The sequence below is a fragment of the Epinephelus fuscoguttatus genome, linkage group LG5 (genome assembly GCF_011397635.1).
Source record: "Epinephelus fuscoguttatus linkage group LG5, E.fuscoguttatus.final_Chr_v1".
In the NCBI taxonomy this organism is placed as follows: domain Eukaryota; kingdom Metazoa; phylum Chordata; class Actinopteri; order Perciformes; family Serranidae; genus Epinephelus; species Epinephelus fuscoguttatus.
The window spans coordinates 36,918,831-36,938,022 of record NC_064756.1 but is presented as its reverse complement, the minus strand read 5'-3'; the positions used below and the strand labels follow the sequence as shown (position 1 = coordinate 36,938,022).

The 19,192-nt window shown below is 42.8% G+C and overlaps 2 protein-coding genes across 2 annotated transcripts in view; both read left to right on the top strand.

Moving 5' to 3' along the window:
- The window catches only part of gpr4 (G protein-coupled receptor 4), a 76,366-nt gene that overhangs the window by 32,277 nt on the left and 24,897 nt on the right, over positions 1-19,192 (top strand). The window lies entirely within an intron of this gene.
- Positions 4,709-6,955, top strand: LOC125889045 (proline-rich protein 2-like). The gene is made up of 2 exons (XM_049576695.1): positions 4,709-4,713; positions 6,166-6,955. The coding sequence occupies exons 1-2, from the start codon at positions 4,709-4,711 to the stop codon at positions 6,953-6,955; spliced, it is 795 nt and encodes a 264-aa protein (XP_049432652.1).

Here is a 19,192-nt window from a genome sequence, read left to right as displayed (position 1 = left end):
ACAGATTCGTGCCAAAAGGCTTCACCGAAGGTGCGCTAAAAGTTCGCCAGCTGAAACCAGGTCTACTGTCAGCAAGGCGGAGCACAGCCGGTGTAAGTGGAAGTTTGGCTGAGCGGCGTACAGTGCGCTCACGTCACCAAAACCTCACAGGCTGGTTTCCAGAATGTCAGGCACATTAACAATGCAATAAATACCCAAAAAAACACTATTCAATGCAACTATCTGCAATCAGCACATAAATGTATCTCTATATCGACTGTCCCGTCACATCTGATGTCAGATCAAAGGGGATTGGCACCGTTTGGCACGTTTGGCACGCGTAATGGAAACCCAACCTGATTTGATTAACACAGCTGCAAATTAATGAGTTCACATCCCTCTCAGCCAACCACAAACAGCCACAGCATCAGATAGGGAGTATATATTCAGCATCTGTCATCTTAGAAAAGCCAAAAGAAAAGAAACAGAGTGAGACTGTGAGAGAGAGAAAGAAAGAGCGCGCACACGAGAGAAACGCAACATTGATTTACAATTGTGGTGACCTCCTCCCAGGCTACCTTTGCATCACCAGCCCGTGGAGGTCTGCTCGCAGTTCCGTGTATTCGGACACTGCGAGCTTGGACCTCCTGGACCAATACATCAGTTTCCTCCTGGGAGAAGTCTGGCCGTCTGACGCTGCTGCTCTCTTCTGCCATGGCGAATTGAGTAAACTCATTACACCTTCATGCGGCGCATTTAAGGGCGAGGAGAGGTGCTCATTTGATTGGTGTGATGTGTGTAAAACCCACTCCACGCCTTCTCTCCTCCCTCTTTCCGACTTGCGCAGGTAGGAGGGACGGAGGTGGGAAAGAGGAGTAGCTGCACCAGCGCGCACGGTGTGCCAAACTTGCAAAATCCGCCTGGCCACACCCAGTTGGCGAAGCGCAGGTGCGCTGCGCCTCCGCCTCGCCCGGTCTGCGAAACTACAGGCCTGATTGTTAACATGAAACTGCTTTATTGAGTGTTTTTATTGATTTAAATCACAGTTTGTTTTGGAAAGGAATAGACATAATTATATGATAATGAGTCCTTTCATCAATATAATGTCACAATCTCGGAGATCAGAGATTACCACATAGAAATAGAAGGAGGGTCATCTCTGACCCACTTAACCATGATGACTAAAGTGTTTTTAACAGATTAAATCAGCTGGGGTCTCATTTATAAGTGTTGCATTTGCACAGAACGAGGCCTTCTCAACAAACTTGACGTGAGAATGTGCACACCTAAGTAAACTTTGACCCATGCGTACAAACATTTTGGAAATGGGAAATTGGTGATACATATGGCAAGGTGTTGAATTGAAGCCAGATTGTAGAAATTAAATGTGAGAGGTATCATTATGAATAATGATGCCGCACATCATACTGTACTCACAGATGTAATTTATCATAAACATTCAATCCAACTATTTTATTTGTGCTATTGAGTCAACACTTTCCCATAATCACCTTTGAGTCGTACAAATGATCAGCCAACTCAAATCTCAAATTGAATTCCACTCATTGTTTTATCAGCGCTGTTTTATCATCACATTCCCCAGAGCGCAGAGCTGAGGGCTGGACTGCTGCTGACACTCAGGTTTGTTCAGCTGCGTGCATTGCAGCTGTTGAAATGCACACATAAAATAGCATTACATAATTGCAAAACAGAGTGTCAACAGTCTTTAGTGATACCTTCTAATACTGTAAATATAGATCACCAAGTACGCTGCGGTGACTGCCACACACACCCTCCAGTCACTTTATGTACAGCTTCACCACATGTATAGACTGTGTCATTTAGCAAAGTCTGGAGGTTAAGCTAGTTAAAGTCCTCGCATCATTAAACTCAATATCCTCATTATGAATCCTAATCATAATGCAGGCCAAGATCGCCATAACAAACTGACATGTATAAATAAATTGTTGACCTATAAACTTACATCTTCCAATTAAATCTCAGGTTTAGGGACACCACTGATTGTCAGGATCAAGGTGTAAAGCAATCAGTCTGATTCCATAAACATATAAACATCGTGATGGCACTTTATTGTTGCCGTAAAGAACCATTGATCCGCAGGCGTATTTCTATGCATCAACAATTATGAGGTGCTTTGCACTGTTCATTTATGGTTAAATGTGGACATGTACAGTACAGGCCTAAAGTTTGGACACACCTTCTCATTCAATGTGTTTTCTTTATTTTCATGACTATTTACATTGTAGATTCTCACTGAAGGCATCAAAACTATGAATGAACACATGCGGAGTTATGTACTTAACAAAAAAAGGTGAAATAACTGAAAACATGTTTTATATTCTAGTTTCTTCAAAATAGCCACCCTTTGCTTTGATTACTGCTTTGCACACTCTTGGCATTCTCTCCATGAGCTTCAAGAGGTAGTCACCTGAAATGGTTTTCCAACAGTCTTGAAGGAGTTCCCAGAGGTGTTTAGCACTTGTTGGCCCCTTTGCCTTCATTCTGCGGTCCAGCTCACCCCAAACCATCTCGATTGGGTTCAGGTCCGGTGACTGTGGAGGCCAGGTCATCTGCCGCAGCACTCCATCACTCTCCTTCTTGGTCAAATAGCCCTTACACAGCCTGGAGGTGTGTTTGGGGTCATTGTCCTGTTGAAAAATAAATGATCGTCCAACTAAACGCAAACCGGATGGGATGGCATGTCGCTGCAGGATGCTGTGGTAGCCATGCTGGTTCAGTGTGCCTTCAATTTTGAATAAATCCCCAACAGTGTCACCAGCAAAACACCCCCACACCATCACACCTCCTCCTCCATGCTTCACATTGGGAACCAGGCATGTGGAATCCATCCGTTCACCTTTTCTGCATCTCACAAAGACACGGCGGTTGGAACCAAAGATCTCAAATTTGGACTCATCAGACCAAAGCACAGATTTCCACTGGTCTAATGTCCATTCCTTGTGTTTCTTGGCCCAAACAAATCTCTTCTGCTTGTTGCCTCTCCTTAGCAGTGGTTTCCTAGCAGCTATTTGACCATGAAGGCCTGATTCGCGCAGTCTCCTCTTAACAGTTGTTCTAGAGATGGGTCTGCTGCTAGAACTCTGTGTGGCATTCATCTGGTCTCTGATCTGAGCTGCTGTTAACTTGCGATTTCTGAGGCTGGTGACTCGGATGAACTTATCCTCAGAAGCAGAGGTGACTCTTGGTCTTCCTTTCCTGGGTCGGTCCTCATGTGTGCCAGTTTCGTTGTAGCGCTTGATGGTTTTTGCGACTCCACTTGGGGACACATTTAAAGTTTTTGCAATTTTCTGGACTGACTGACCTTCATTTCTTAAAGTAATGATGGCCACTCATTTTTCTTTAGTTAGCTGATTGGTTCTTGCCATAATATGAATTTTAACAGTTGTCCAATAGGGCTGTCGGCTGTGTATTAACCTGACTTCTGCACAACACAACTGATGGTCCCAACCCCATTGATAAAGCAAGAAATTCCACTAATTAACCCTGATAAGGCACACCTGTGAAGTGGAAACCGGCTTCTGTTTTTTAAATGCAAATATTCTGGCTGTACTATTGTTGTCGGTGAGATTATTTGCTTTAGATTTATTACATATAGCTCCTTTAAGCATGGATCCTACACACTGTTTTATAAATAAGACCCCTGTTTTTGAGAGGAAAATACTTCTTTAGATTGACCACCTTCCAGACAACACCTCCTAAACATCTGGGGATAGTTGCACAAAGCACCTTAAGTGAAGTTTTTCCTTTTAATCTGAGTTAAGGTTTCCTTTAAATAAAATTGGTTGAACAAAATATCAATAAGTCTTCTCCTTGAGATTTCCTTACTTTTTCTTTTAAATTGGTCCTATACCTAATGCATTGCTTAAAGTTCATTGAACTGTTGCACAGAGTACCTTAGCAACCAAAGTAAGGAAAAAACACACGGTTCCTCTGACTGCAGCTTAACTGCAACATGGCTGAGTTTATGGCAAAAAATGAGGAAAATGAAGGCATACCGAGAAGAGTGACCGAAGAACCCGATGGATGCCCTTAATTATGAGCAATTGATTTTGCACTATAAATTTGACCGCAGTTCATTTTATGATTTGTTTCAATGCCTGTAGTTCGATCACCAGACTTTGCGAAGCTGCACTGCTCCAGCCCCATTACAGTGTCTGATTGCTCTGCGGTTTAATGCAAGGGGATCTTCCCCATCAGTAATTGACAAGGTATTTCATGTACACAAGTCAACAATGTGCGTTGTCATTCACCAGGTTTCAAAGCCCTCACTGAACACCTCACTGCTGAACACCACGGTGAAGTTCCCAACCAAACTTTGCAATTTCCTCTTCATGTTTGCTGTTATTTTCAGATCACATTTAATCCTCAGTATTTTCTTTCTTTTATTGGATTCCTCTATAAGTATGAGTTTCTTCTTCCTCCAACCAATTTGTTTTTTGTGCATTCTCTCTTCTCCCATTTTTTTTTTTTTGTTACTATTAGGCCATCTTTTTTGAGAGTATACTTAGTTGCAACAACAGGTAACCTGGGCTATCACAAGCGTAGGTTCAAGCAAACAGTCAGTCTCCATGGAAACAGTAGAATTTTACTGCTGTTAAATCTCTTTCAGTGCAGTAAGTGCCTTAATGTCTTCCATTGACTAAGTAAACCTTAAACCTAAACAAATGATGCTTTCTTGCATTGCACAATGATGTAGGATATTCTTTGTTCAAATTAACTCTCCACTGCTCTACTCTGCATTCAGTCTCCTCAGTTGATTTTTATGCATTATCACGAAAGCTACACTAAAAAAAGATTACCAAGAGCTATTATGTCTCCCTTATTTAATTAACTATTAGTATATTGTAAAGGAGTCACTAAATGGATGAGTAGAAACACCTTCTCTCAGGTGGCTACACCAACATGTGCCACTTATTTACACCAGCATTCAACTCAAGCATACAGTGAACACGCGTCCAAAAGGTACTAAGCTACAACACTCCCCCAGGGCACATGGAAACAACAAACATCCCTACCTAAGAGGAATCACATTGATGACACTGATGGCTCCTTCATACATCTCCTCAGTTCTCTCCTCTCTGTAAAATACAAATGACAATGGGAAATAATAGTTAGGCTACCAAATAAACTCTTCATATGTACTGCAGTTCTCATCATGAAATAAATGTAATTTACCTCTTAAAAACAGAGGGCTGACACTGCATCCTTTCCACTGCTCTACTCAGTCTCCTCAGTTCTCTCCACTGCTCTGCTCCCCACTGCATTGTTCTCTCTTCACTGTAAAAGACAAATGACAGCCAAATACAAAAAATAGTTAATATTAATAAACTATTTGTAGGTTACCCTAAGAAATCCAATTCAATGTCAATATATTCTGATTACAGGAGTGTAAAAGATGTGCCCTTGGAAGTAAAGTGTCTCATATTCTATAGAAAACCGTACCTTCCCCCCCCCTTGTCTGCATTGGTCTTCATAGCTTAGCGCCACAAAAGGGTGTAAGCTTCTTGTGAAGACTGATGCACTGTTAATCTTGCAGTCAAGTATTTTATACCCATAATGCGTGGTTGTGACCGTCACCCACCCTCCCTGGAGACTAGCCTAACAGCCTTTATTGGAAAAACTTCTTAATATGAGTCAGAGAGGGCCGTGATACACCAAAGTGTGTCAAGGGGGAAGTAAGGAAACAAGCAAGGGGGAGAGGGCAGGTGCTCAAGTCCTGACTTGTATAGTGACAGTGCATGCGGAGAAGAAGGAGGAAAAACAAACAAAGAAATAAACAAACAAACAAAAAAAAAAACAGAGGAGAAACAGGCAGTGTAGCTGATGTATTGTGGCCTTGAGGTGGTTGTGCTCCATGCAGATTATCAAAAATAAACATATACATGTCTACTATACTGTACTGAAAAACAAAAACAAAGAGAAGTCTATACCGAACACCAAAAATGTGAGAGTCTTGGTGGGGGGGGAAAGCCCGATTGTAGAGAAGAGCTGCCAGCGTGGTGTGTTAGGTTTGAGACACAAGTGGGCCCCTTTGGAGTGATCCCATCGGTTCTTTGCGATGCGTCACGGAGCTGAAGTATCAAACATGCATGCATGTATTTGAACCCTCCCAATGTGTTTATGAAAACCATCACCGGGGTCCAGGGCCAGTCCTGCGGGGGAAGGGGGGCGGTATGGCACCCCAAGACTGCAGGGGCGCCCAGACCTCAAGACCAGGGAGCCGCAGAGGCCGCAGGACACCACGCAGGCCCAGAGACCTGGGGCTCTCTGGGGTGGCCGGCACCCCCAGAGAGCCAGAGACACGCCCCAGGCAGGAGGGAACACCCACCCACCATCCGACGCGGACCGCCCCCCCCCCCAACCACCACCAAGGAGTCAGGCGCGGGGGCCCGGCACCGCCCCCAGGGAAAGAACCAGCACTGCACCGGACGGGCCCGCACCAGGAGCCGGCCACCAGCAGACGCCGGACCGGACGGTAGTGAGAGCCCACCCAGGCCCGGGCGGAGGGCAAGGAGGCGGTGATGCTGCAAACAGGCGCCAGGGAACCAGGGGACCGCGAAGGGCCACCCACCCGAACCCCCCAGGACGGGCCCCCACCAACACACAGGAGAGAATGGCCCGCCACGAGCAGTCAATCCCCCATCAGGACCCCCTATCAGAGGGCCCAGAAACCACAGCCGGTCAGGAGGCAGAACCCAGGCAGGAACCCACAGAGCCCCCAGGGCGCCACCCGGCCCACCCACCACAGGGCCACGGGACCCCCCAGACACCGGGAACCCAGCAACACCACCATGATGTAAATGGGCTCCCTGGCTCCAACCTTCAGCCCAGGAGGGCCGGGCCCCCTGAGCCCGCCACATCTATCTACAGTGTGAGACCACCACCCCCTTACTATGATTCTCCACCTGACGGAGAAACATTAACCCCACCGTGAATGTGAATGTGAGTGCCCATAAGTGATGTGTTGCATTAAAATTGGGGACATAGAAGACAGGTGGGGCAAGGCTGATGGCTACAGCACACTGCTGTCCTGCAGGCCGTGCAGCCATAGGCACCTGGAACCTGTTCCCATCTGTCCCACAAGATGTAGGTGTATGTGGTGCTTTAAAATTGGAGAACAGATAAGGATGGGCCGGGGGGCAGCATGGAGGGCTACCGGACACCACTGTCCCACAGACTGCCCCATCATGAAGCCCCCAATCCATCAGTGGTCTGCACCTCAAGAGTGAGTGTATGTGGCGTTAAAACTGTGGAATGTGTGGTGAGTGAACTAAATGTGGTTTAAGGCACACAGACAACAGTCTTTCTTGAGTTGTAATATTTATATGTAGGCTGAGTGGAAAAACCGTACCTTCCTTCTTTTCCCATGTCTCCCTCCCTTGCTCCTCTCCTCTCTTTCTCCACAGTCCAAACCTTCCTATTTATCCCATAGGGAATGGTGACACCCTGTCAATGCCATTACTGTGCTGAGTGATTTCTATAAAGTAGCCTAATTCATATTCAATTTCACATAGAAAACAAATACAACTGAATATACTCTGGTTACAGGTGTATAAAAGATGTGCCCTTGGAAGTAAAGTGTCTTATACTCCACAGTAAACCATACCTTCCATCTCGCCCTCTATCCCACTCCACTCTCCTCTCTTCCTTTCTCCACACTTCCTCTTTATCTCGTCTCATTTTGCTATCCAACTGGAAGAACAAAACACTTACAAATTATGCATGTTGCCAAAAATATTCATTGCAAATAAATCTAATATCAGTTTAGGTGTTTTCATTACAGACCATATAATATTAATTAACAATGATTTGGCTGACTAAACATCAGTACCTAGTAACTTAACGTTACCTCCCAACTGTGAACTATTCCTGTAATTATCTGCAGCATTCTCTATTTACTATATAACAGACCGTGCATACAGACATGAGTGAACAAGCTAGCTAATGAAAATAACATTAAGTAACGTTAGCTAGTCTAAAGCTTTCAGTCCTCTATCAGCAGATAAGTTAGTTCACCTTCACAGAGAGTAACTGGCTAAATATCTCTGACTAAATTAAACCAGCAAGGCTTGCTACTCTATGTCTATAACAGCTAACGTTAGCAAACATCTTGGCTGGTATATTGGATGCCATATCAGGCTGTTACCAAGGCTAGCTGGTAAGCTAATGTTAACGTTACTAACAAGCTAGAAAGCGTGTTAGCTAGCTAGCTTTAACACACAGTACAAAATACCGCGGGCCATATGCTACAATAAACACAAAATCATCAAACAATCAAGATTAACGTTATTTTAACAAGACTAGATATGTCAAAGACACCAAAAATGTATGAGGAAATTCAAGCGAACTCCCACCATCAACAGCTTCATAACTTACCTACTGTTGGCTACCGTTACTGTTCGTCTGTCTGTCAAGTTCTCCTCAGACAACACACTTAGGAAAAAATGCCGCTGTCTCATGCTGGCAGGGATGAATTCTATTGGGGCAGCAGATGGATTCAGTGCGCTCAGGTGCTTTCGGCAAAAGGAGCGTGCCGTTGAGAAACACTGTAAAACAGCTATAGTGATTTACCCTATAAAAAACACTGAATATTCTGTATTTTCCACATCTGCTGAGAGGGAACGTTCCCCCTCGACTTTTACTCCTGGAACGACGTTCCAGCGTGTTCCCCCCATTTCCACCACCGATCTTAAGTTACCAGAAAAAACAAGTCCAGAGTTGGGTATAACGCAAAGTAACGCGTTAGAGTACTTTGATTACTTTTTGCAGTAATGAGTAACCTAACGCGTTAGTTTGCTGTTTGAGTAATCAAATACTTAAGTACATTTTCAAACAAGACATCAGTTACTTTCGTTACTTTTAGAACGCTGGTCCTTCAGCTCCGAAACAGCAACGGCTGTCGTTTGGTTCTAATAACGGAGATAACGTTAAACCTATGAGTCTGAAAGAAGCCATGGAGCTTGTGGCTCGCTACCTGGTCGGAGAAATGCTGCCGTTGTCTAAATAGATGGAGTAGGACTCGCTGACAGACATATTTCAGACTCAGGACTTGCATTATGCCTGGTACACGCTACACGCTGGTACTCACCAATTATCCCCGGTCGTCTTTCATGGCGTGTGTGATGTCATCGGGTTATTCTTGTCCTGTTTTTATTACTTTGACTATTATTTGAGTCACTGCCAGAACTGTGTCTGTTCATGTGCCAGCCGACATGTTGTTGTAGTCACCTAAAAGCATCAGCAGATGGCAGGAGCTACATTTGAAGCGCCATAAGTAAACTATCAAGCTACTGTATCTTCCATAGGAAGTTCTGACAAATGTTTCAGAATAAAAGCCTATTTAGAAAATGGAGGGATTCTCTAGCCGAGGTTATAAGGGGCTTTTAATTTGAAACAAGTGTTGAGTTTGAAATGACGGTGCGATATGTTAACTTTACAAAGATAATGGAGTGGATAAAAAGTAAATATATAAACACACAGAGGGATTAATAAATAACCGACCGTCTATAATGTAGTTTGTTTCAAATGAAGCTGGGAGCCTCTGCAGTTGTGGTGAGTAAAAGCCCCGCCGCTATTTGTTAATGTTATTACTTTATGTCCGACCGTGAGGATGTACCATTGTTTGCTAGCTTGATGCTAATGACAGTAATGTTAACTCAGCGGATTGACAAAGTGCCTCTGCTGTTTCACACCATCATTTCCCCCTTTTACTCTGTGTGATAACATCCCTAGAGGAAATATTAAAAACGCTGGGGTGTTGTTGTCATACAGTTGTCTACGGCAGCAGATCGCCAACACCTGGGGCCTGCATCACGAAGTGAGATCAACCTTTCCTGGGTTACCCAGACCTATCCTGGGTGGACTAACCCTGACAATGGCAATCAGAATAATCGGTATCACAACGCTGGATATCAACTCGGTAACTCAACCTAGAGTTGCTTTATCAAGAGCCGTGAACGCGCACGCAGCGGACCAATCACAATCATGAGAGAAGCACAGCGTCACTGAGCGTCCTCACAGAGCGCCGTCTGTGAGGGAAAAAAGTATTTCTCTTGAGGATCAGAGATTAATTCTACTAAAATATGAGGAGGAGAAAAGCAACATTAGAGAAAAGGCCAACACCGTGGCAGCTGCTGGAGGAGGAAACATGCGTGGCAACGCATAACGGGATGAATAATGTTTAGTTTTAGTTTAGATTAGTTTATTTGCACATAATGTTAAAAACAGACAGTATAACATTTACAAGATTAAAAAAAGAAAAGTGCCGGAGAGGTTAGAAGCCACTAAAAGCTTATCAAAGAAATTCCCCTGTCAAAACATCAATGAAATCACATAATAGAGAAGAAAAAAACGAGTGAGGAAAGAAGAAATAGAGGAGGAGAGAAGGAAAAATCAAGACAAAACAAGGTAGCAAATAAAATGATGTGTAGGTTAAATGACTCATCACTGGTTCAAGTAGCTACAGTACCTGTACCTGTACATCTGACACTGATCACACCCTTGAATCCCATGAAATCAATGCTGCGCAGATGAATTGCGTGTATTATCGTCTAACATCATTGCATCTGATAAACTGGTCTTCTTTGTCATAACATTATATATGCTACAATAAAGCTTGAAGCTGACGCCACAATTAAATCATATCAACACCAAACTGATAGTCTGAATAAAATCATCCTGATATTGAGCTGTGTTAGAAATTAACAGCTGCGCAAAAATATACCAAGTCTCCCTCTTTAAAAAAGAAAAAGGAAAATCCCTCAAACACCATGAAGTGTAGACATGATAGGCTACTTTCCACATTTCCAGCAGCAAAGCTGTCAGTTAGGCCCATTATCTTTAACAGGGATCATTTCCTCCAACAAAACAAATTAATGGCACTAATTAATGGTGCTATTAAGTGTCCGCAAATGATCAGTTTCTTTCTTATGAAGGGGTGGGATGAAAGTTCGACTTCTTTCCACTCCTTTTTGAACAATCTTTTCATTGTCTGTTGTTGGTACTTTCTTTTCTTTTTTAATGTTCAAAATAAACTTTCAAATCAAAATCAATCAAATGAATTAAACTTCCTGTCATGACTGGGCTGCATTTCTGTCAGCGGAGTCATTTTTTTCCGAACAGCTGATTGGCCAGTGGGTGGTGCTTTTTATAGGATCAGATTCAACCCTGAACTTACCCTGCTCCGGAGCAGGATAGCCGTTCAGAGTAAGTTACCATGGTGATCTACCCCGATAAGAACTGAACCGACTTTGTGAGACCGAAAACCCAGGGTTAACCCTGAAGTTAATTCGCTAAGACATTAATCCTGCTTCGTGATACAGGCCCCTGATTGCTAAGTGCATCCACTGTCACTGTCACTCTCTCTCATATGTGTGTGTCTTGTTATTGATGGTTATTGGTTAGAATTCAGTGAACCTTGGCCTCTACGGCCAACATAGTTGCTTCAATACAGTAGTTCTGAGCAACTTGTGTCATCCTGTCCAATCATACACTACCCGTATTTCTGTTGTGCCTTTTTTGTGCAGTCCTCACCACTACACACTCTGCTCCTTTAGGGACTATTATACCAGACTGCATTGGGTTTAGTGAGGTGGACCCAATAAACTGGCAACTGAGAGTTAAGCAATTATTTGCAATGTATTCAGCTTTTTCAGTGCTGTAGTGTACCAGTACTTGTTGCTGTAACAGCTCAGTATTCCTAAAGGGATCACCAACGTTTTATCTAATCTCATCTCTTATCTTTACTGCTGTACTGGATGTAGCTTCATGGGAGAGTCAGTTGTAAAGCTGTTAAAATTATGTTTTCTTTTCTATAAAGGTTATCAGTAAAAGTGAAAAGCTGGTATCATACAAAGAGAGCGGCCAGTTTTGGTGCGTTTTACATGCACCATCACTGATGGGGTTGTACATGTAGTTAACCATCCAGATATTTCCCATAAACTACAACTACTGGAGCTGTCTTCTGTTGGTTTTCCACTGTGCAGCTGTTGTACGGATCTCTTAACAAACAAATCTGGCGCCATCAGGGAGGTCCATTGAGGAACTGACTGTGTGGAAGTAATGGTTAAATATACAAGCACTGGGTTAGAAGAACAGATTTACCTGATGAAGGCCCTCATCACAGAGGATGGCAGAGCTTTATCCTGACAAAGTTCCGTTTTGTTTTTTTTTTGTTTTTTTGTAATCACACAGAGATACACAGAGTTTTTCCTCTTCCACAACAGTTTGATAGTTTTCTGATTTACGGTTGTTTGACTGCAGTGTCAAACACAGACATTACTAGAAAAGAAATAATATATTTCCCAAACTTTATTCTTGAGACAGGAATAGTGGGCTGAATGATGGTTCAAGGCCCCTCCACACCGCACGAGTTTGGCAGTTCCATGTGAAAGTTGACAGTTGTGGTGAAATATTTATTAATCCTATTAATCTACAATGGTGGTCCCGGGCAGTACTGTGAGACATGTCCATGAACAGCTGATTTAGAGCTTTGTGACAGGGTCAGAATTTTAGGACCAAATTCTCTCATTGTGACTGCAGCTGTAATCTGAGTATACAAACCAAACAAGGGCAATTTGGTTGGCTGATGCAACATTGTTGTATTAAAAAAAATGCTGTTGCTGCTGTTGCCATAGCAAAAGGTTGTTTTGCTTTTGCTGCATTTTCACAACATGCGTGGTGCTGATGGATGTTGTGAGAAGTTGATGTCTGTCCTTGCATGTTCTTTTTAATTTCCATTGCTACAATTCTCCGGGAATTTATGGCTCCATGTGACAAGCTTCAGAAGAGATATTAACTACCCTGACACAGGTTGTGACGAAGAATTTATTAGACCCATGCTGGTGACATAATGTGGCATGCAAGAAACCTGCAACATCACCGTTATCACAGTGTTTCACTCGAGTGTGTTGAGGGTTTTAGAATACAGGACCACACATTACAAGATGCAGTGTGCTGGCAAGTACACAAGCTTGTTTAAAAGTCACATATGTTTCCCTTCAGGCAGAATCTCACTTTATTTTCCTCATCAAAAAAAGCATTTACACAATTCTTGACTTCTGTGGGAACGCTCGCAAAACGTCACATCCTTTTATGCCGAGGGGGAAATCATGCTGAGCAGTTCCTGTGTGGCTTTCTGCACGTCAAATTAACTTAAAATTCCAGAGTTAAAGGGTATTTTTCAACATGGATCCTATTTTCCCATGTGTAAGTGTGTAAGTGAATAATGGGAACAACATTCTTTTAAATTGGTCCAGTATTGAGCGAATAAGTCTACAATGTAAACACTCAGAACATGTTCGCACCGTCGATTTACGTCCACTAAAAGTGCTTCTTTTTGCCACTGACAGTTGACCACCTTTGGTTTGGATGAAATAAATCCTTAATCCACACGGTTAGATGTGAAAATGACGCTGGCTCTATACACGCTAAAATTACTGTTTTATTAAATGGAGTCTGGTGGGTTTGTCAGTAGTGATTTTGGAGCTGTATCTGGTTAAACAAAAAGGATCTTACTCTTTAACAAAAAGGTCTATCTCTGCAGCGATCCTTTCCATAATGTTGTCAGACACTTAAAATAATAATCTCAGTATGCCAGTGGCAAAAGTAAGCACTAATAGTGGACGTACATTGACAGTAAAAAGTCAAAACCGTTTTGACGCTTACTGGACCAATTTCAGAAATTGTTGTTCCTACAAGTCCCTTAGACACAAAAACATGGGAAAATTAGGTCCAGGTTGAATAATACTGAGGTTACTCTTTAAATGCTTCTTGGAGTAGTCTTAACCATTTTATTAGTTCTCCGAAGGAAATAATGAAGCCTTGTAAAGTACATCAGCTTGTAAACTGTGTTAGCAAGAAGGCTTAGAGTACTCAGTCTGGTGGGTTTGGCAATGGCCATTTCCGGGCTGTGTCTGGTTAAACAAAATGGAAAGACTTTATCCAAACACTGTTCGATTGTTTAGCCATTGGTTAAAACACTGTGAGTCTCTAAGGACCTGTAGTTCTTGAGGTTGCAAATCCCTGTGTGATAACATTATAGCACACTGTCAAAACAAAAGCTAATGGCGTTGAGTCTTGGAAAATGCATGGAATTCACTAAAACATGCTAGTTCATCACATCATAGTTTTAATGGCTGTAGGGTGTTGATATCATGATAAGTTTGATTAATCATATCTATAGTAAATTTAATAGTGTCTCTTGACTCTTGAGTTTAAAAACAGCACTTTCCCAGCATTTACAGGCTGGGGAATGACTGTTTCCCCCTTAACATCAATCATTCTTTATTTAATTGAGGCTATTTACTTAAATAAAAATAACACCAGATAAAACTCTGAGCAACACTAGTTACTGGTGACAGACACTGCTCAAATTTCATTGGCCAGACTGTCACAGCCAGTAAGATATCCTATTGCAAATATCATATCAGATATGCACGGGGCTAACTCTACACTGCCTGTGTAGCTGAAGCAACACAACAGCACTCAGATTACAGCGGTGCATTTGTTCTGCTGCTGTCGTGTGTAAAGCAAAAGTAGAACATGACTACATTTGAAGCTGCTTGGTCTTTATATCTGAGAGCCTCCAGTGTAGACATGGTGTTACTTGAGAGTGCTTTGTTCACTGCTATTTTTGTACAAACTGTATGAGCATAAACAGTTTCTATTGAGTGGCTGAGCTATACTGGTGAGATGACATGTTGGCCCACTAAATGTGATTTAAATCTGTGGGAAATACATAACTCATCCAATATCTTTCATTCTATGTATACAGTACATGTGTCTGCTGTGAAAATGATATCATCCAGCTTGAGCTGTGATAAACAGAGAACAAACACTGAAGGGAATCAAACCATCCATGCTTTCAGTAAGAACTGTGGAGGCGGCCGCATCCTTTTGTAGCTGTCAGTGGCTGGCTGCTGAAACTAACATCCACATCCACCCCTTTCCTCCATCAGCCAAACTGTCCCTGTTGTTCTGTCTACATTCCTGTGGACATGAGGAACAGAAAAACACATTTTCTCCGTTTTCTTCTGGAGAAGCTCTTCTGCTCAGTTCTGTGACAAAATGGTCAGAACTAAATGCTCTGGTTTTACAAGCGGATAAACAAGTGACTTGCCAGGTGACCATGTTCCTTTAATTCATGCATATCAAATCCTGAATGTTCAAATGTAGGTTGGTGCACACTCTACAAAACTAGGTGGAAACCTAGTAAATGGCTGAACCTAGTTTGGTCAATTGTGTCACAGGTGTAGTCAGACGTGTCCATAATGGAAATTTCTGGATATTAAAGGATCATCTGCAATTTTCTGTACAGTAGGTGTACAGTAAGTAATAACTGTTCTTAAAGTGTACTGAAGTAGCATATCATATGACATGTTACATTATCAAGCTATGACCATTGGTGACTATAGGTCATCATGTCATATGATATGCTACTTCAGTATACCTATGGTCATGAGCAATGGGTAATGACTGAAAGAATGAGATTGTGGATACAAGTGGCCAAAATGAGCCGAAAGGGTGGCTGTGCTCAGCCTTAGAGATAAGGTAAGGAGCTCAACGTCCTGGGGGAGCTCAGAGTAGAGCCACTGCTCCTTCCCATCGAAAGGGGCCAGCTGAGGTGGTTTGGGCATCTGATCAGGATGCCTCCAGGGCCCATCTCATGTTCTGGGCATGTCCAACTGGTGGGAGGCCCTGGGGTAGACCCAGAACTCGCTGGAGGGATTACATATCTCATCTGGCCTGGGAACACCTCAGAATCCCCCAGGAGGAGCTGAAAAGCATTGCTGGGGAAAGGGGCATCTGGCAAACTTTGCTCAGCCTGATGCCCTTGCGACCAGGCTTTGGATGGATGGATGGATGGATGGATGGTTAAGCTATATTTGAGTCAATTAAGGACTGCTGTAATTTATCAAAGCCCAGGGCAGGGAATCTTTAGAGGGAGATAGCAAATCAACAGTATCTGTCACATAGAAGTAGTATACATCTACCATCTACATCTGAAAGAAGGGAACCTGAAGATTAATTTCAGATGCAGTTTAGCACTATGTGTCAAGTTGTTCTAGTCATAAATGTGTAATGAAAATTGTTTTGGATTGGAGCCTATTCAGACCTTTATAGTTGAGAGTCTATAGGGCCTTAGACCTTCCTCAAATATGTCTCATAAGTTGTTGTTGTTGCAGCAACAACGTTTGTTACAAAGTTTTGATGCCAAATTTAAGTATTTTTAGTACCACTCTTGAATCAACAAAAATGGTCAAAAATCTCAACAAAAATACCACATTAAGACGCCAAGACCTTGAGGAACACCATAGAAAAATCCATGCTGTGATGTGATATTTGTAGATTCTCTGGTTTGTGATTGTAAAATGATGTGATTATCCTACAGATAAAAATAAGGCATTTTATACAGTGATGTCTGTTTCAAAAAAATGTTCTCACTACATTTAAGTGGCTATAGGAGCAAACACATGAATATAGTTGGGCTAGAGTAGAATCTCAACTTTCCAGTAATTCCAGTAATGCAATTACAAGACTGTTTAGGGACCCCAGTACGCAGTATGCCCCAAACTACACGAGACTAGTATAAGTGGGCATGTCTGTAAAGGGGAGACTTGTGTACAAATAGAATCTACTTTCTCTCACATATCTTGTGGTGAGAGGTGAAGGGACCTCTGTGAAAATGGCCATGGCAGTTTTTCCCTCACCAAAATTTAGCGAACTTTAAAGGGCCAGTGTGTAAAATGGGTTGAAAACAGTGACATCAGTGGCCAAATTCTAGATTGCAGGGCTCACTCGCTCACCCCTCCCGTCGGGTAAATGACGGCGGCCACGTAGGGACAAAAAGCCTTGCGCACAAGTTTTTCAGGAGTAGGTCTATCTAGCAACGAGGTGTATGTTTATTTAGAAATCTAAGCCATGTTACAATATTGTAATGAATCCCTCACGAGCAGGAGACCAGAGGAGCGTTCGGGAAAAAGGCCCGTTATTTGAGCACTCCAGAAACTCCGGTAACACTCCAGGGGGTAAAAGACTCCGTCCCAAACTCTGACTCTTCTAGCGTAACAGACACACTTCATAACTTTACACACATACTCGTTTACCATACCGAGTGGGGACCCCCCCTCCCCTCTCTGCTCAGTCTCCAGCCCGCACACTGACTGACAGCGTAGCCGGTAAACAGAGCTCAGCTGTTTATTTAGCCTAGCGATATCTCCGGACTATAGTAGCTGCAATGGACGACTTTGAACGCAATTTTAAAGAGTTTCTTGTAGCGGACACAGACCCAGAGCCATACCTGTTTGAGCCGGAGCACACAGATGAGGAACTCCATGTGTTTGATGCTAAGCGGGCGAGAAGAGAGGCTGAATGCACAGAATGGGATTCGGTGCTACCATCTTTGGGGAGATATATCATCAGGAGGAAAAGCGCCGCAGAGAGTGCATCACAAGGAGTGAAGTTGCGTCTTCTTTTCCTTGCAGATGACGGTTCGGGTTCATTCTCTCCTGTTGCATGGTAAGTGTGGTCCATTCGCAAACTTTATAACTAAAAAAACTTTTCACTACTCTCTATCGATGAACTGCTAACACTCTCTGCTGTTTCCTCCTCCTTCCTCCTTCCTTCCGCTGTCTTCGTTGGTTCATTTATAGACGCGAAACGCGTTCTCTGGCTGGCTGGATTGTCCGCTCGGTCTGCTGTACATACATGGCGGCGCAAGATGGCGACCTCTCTAAAGCAAGGCCCTTGCTATATATATATATATATATATATAAAAGCATAACTATAAGGCTACGAAAACCAAATGAATTTTATTTTATAGCGATTATACACTTATATAAACATATTAATGGGTAGAAGATTCAGATTCAGATTGACAATAAACCATGCCAAATATTACACACTGGCCCTTTAAAGTGTTATTCAACCCTCCTTCTGACAAGCTGGCAAGATGTGGTTGGTACCGATGGATTCCTCTGGTCTTCTAGTTTCATATGATACAAATATCCTACTACAGCCTTTGAAAGACGGTAATGGTGGCTGAGATCTCTGGTGGTCCCGCGGGTCTCTTAAGGAAACATAGCAACATAATGTTTCTGCTTCAGCTTGCAGACCGTGGCTGGGAAGCACAGCGGGGTCTTGTGTCTTCAGGAGCTGCAGCATTTATTCATACACAAACTGAAACCTGCACGGTACATATACTACCACTAGAGCATCTCTCACTCTCTCTTTCATGCTCCACCACACACTTGCTACACTCACACTACACACTGAGCTATTCATCCTATAACACATGCATCAAACTGGCAACACTCTGTTAATATAAGATTGGGCAGCAACAACTGTTTTTGTATTAGTCGATCGAAGGCGAAGACATTAACAGTTGAAACATCGTTGCAGCTTTTCACTTTGAAAGAGTAATGACCAATGGGGAAACACAAACACTCTCACAACCAATGGTGTAACTTCACCAGTCAGTCAGACAGTGACAGACTTTGGTCCCTGTAGGGCTGGCGCTTTGCCTTGCTGCAGTGTAGCCAAAAAGAGAGGTGCAGGAGAATACATTTTTCACAGATTTTTTTTCCTCATATCAGACGCATAATGCATCATAGATGTTTGGCATCTACTCATGTACACACAATTAAAAATGTACAAGTGGGAAGCCAGTGAGGTGATGCCATGCCATTGGTCCTACACCTCAAAATTCTGAAGCCCCATTTAACCAAAAAATGTCCCACTGGATCGAAAATCCATTTCTCTGACAGCCCATTATCCCAAATACAAACACCCATTGCTTCGATGTCCTGTTCTTCCCAACATATGGTAAGTTTCATTTTCCCAGCTGAGTTTGAGCCAGCGAACCAATATGTATAAGATATATATCCATCAACTTCTGTGCCACCAAAACTGGGTGTGAAAACACTACCTTTTCCTAACTATAAGCAAGTGTTTTTTGTGCCTGAATCTAACAATATATTCACATTCACCACAACATACCTGCTACAAAATCATGTACATATTTAACAAACATTTTTTTCTGATGATTGTCTAACTGCAGGGAGTGTGAGTTTTCAAAGACCGAAACTTTGGAATAATGGGTGTTTGTTTTTGAGATATTAGGCTGTCGGAGAAATGGGTTTTCGTTCCAAAGGGACATTTTTGAACTAAAGGG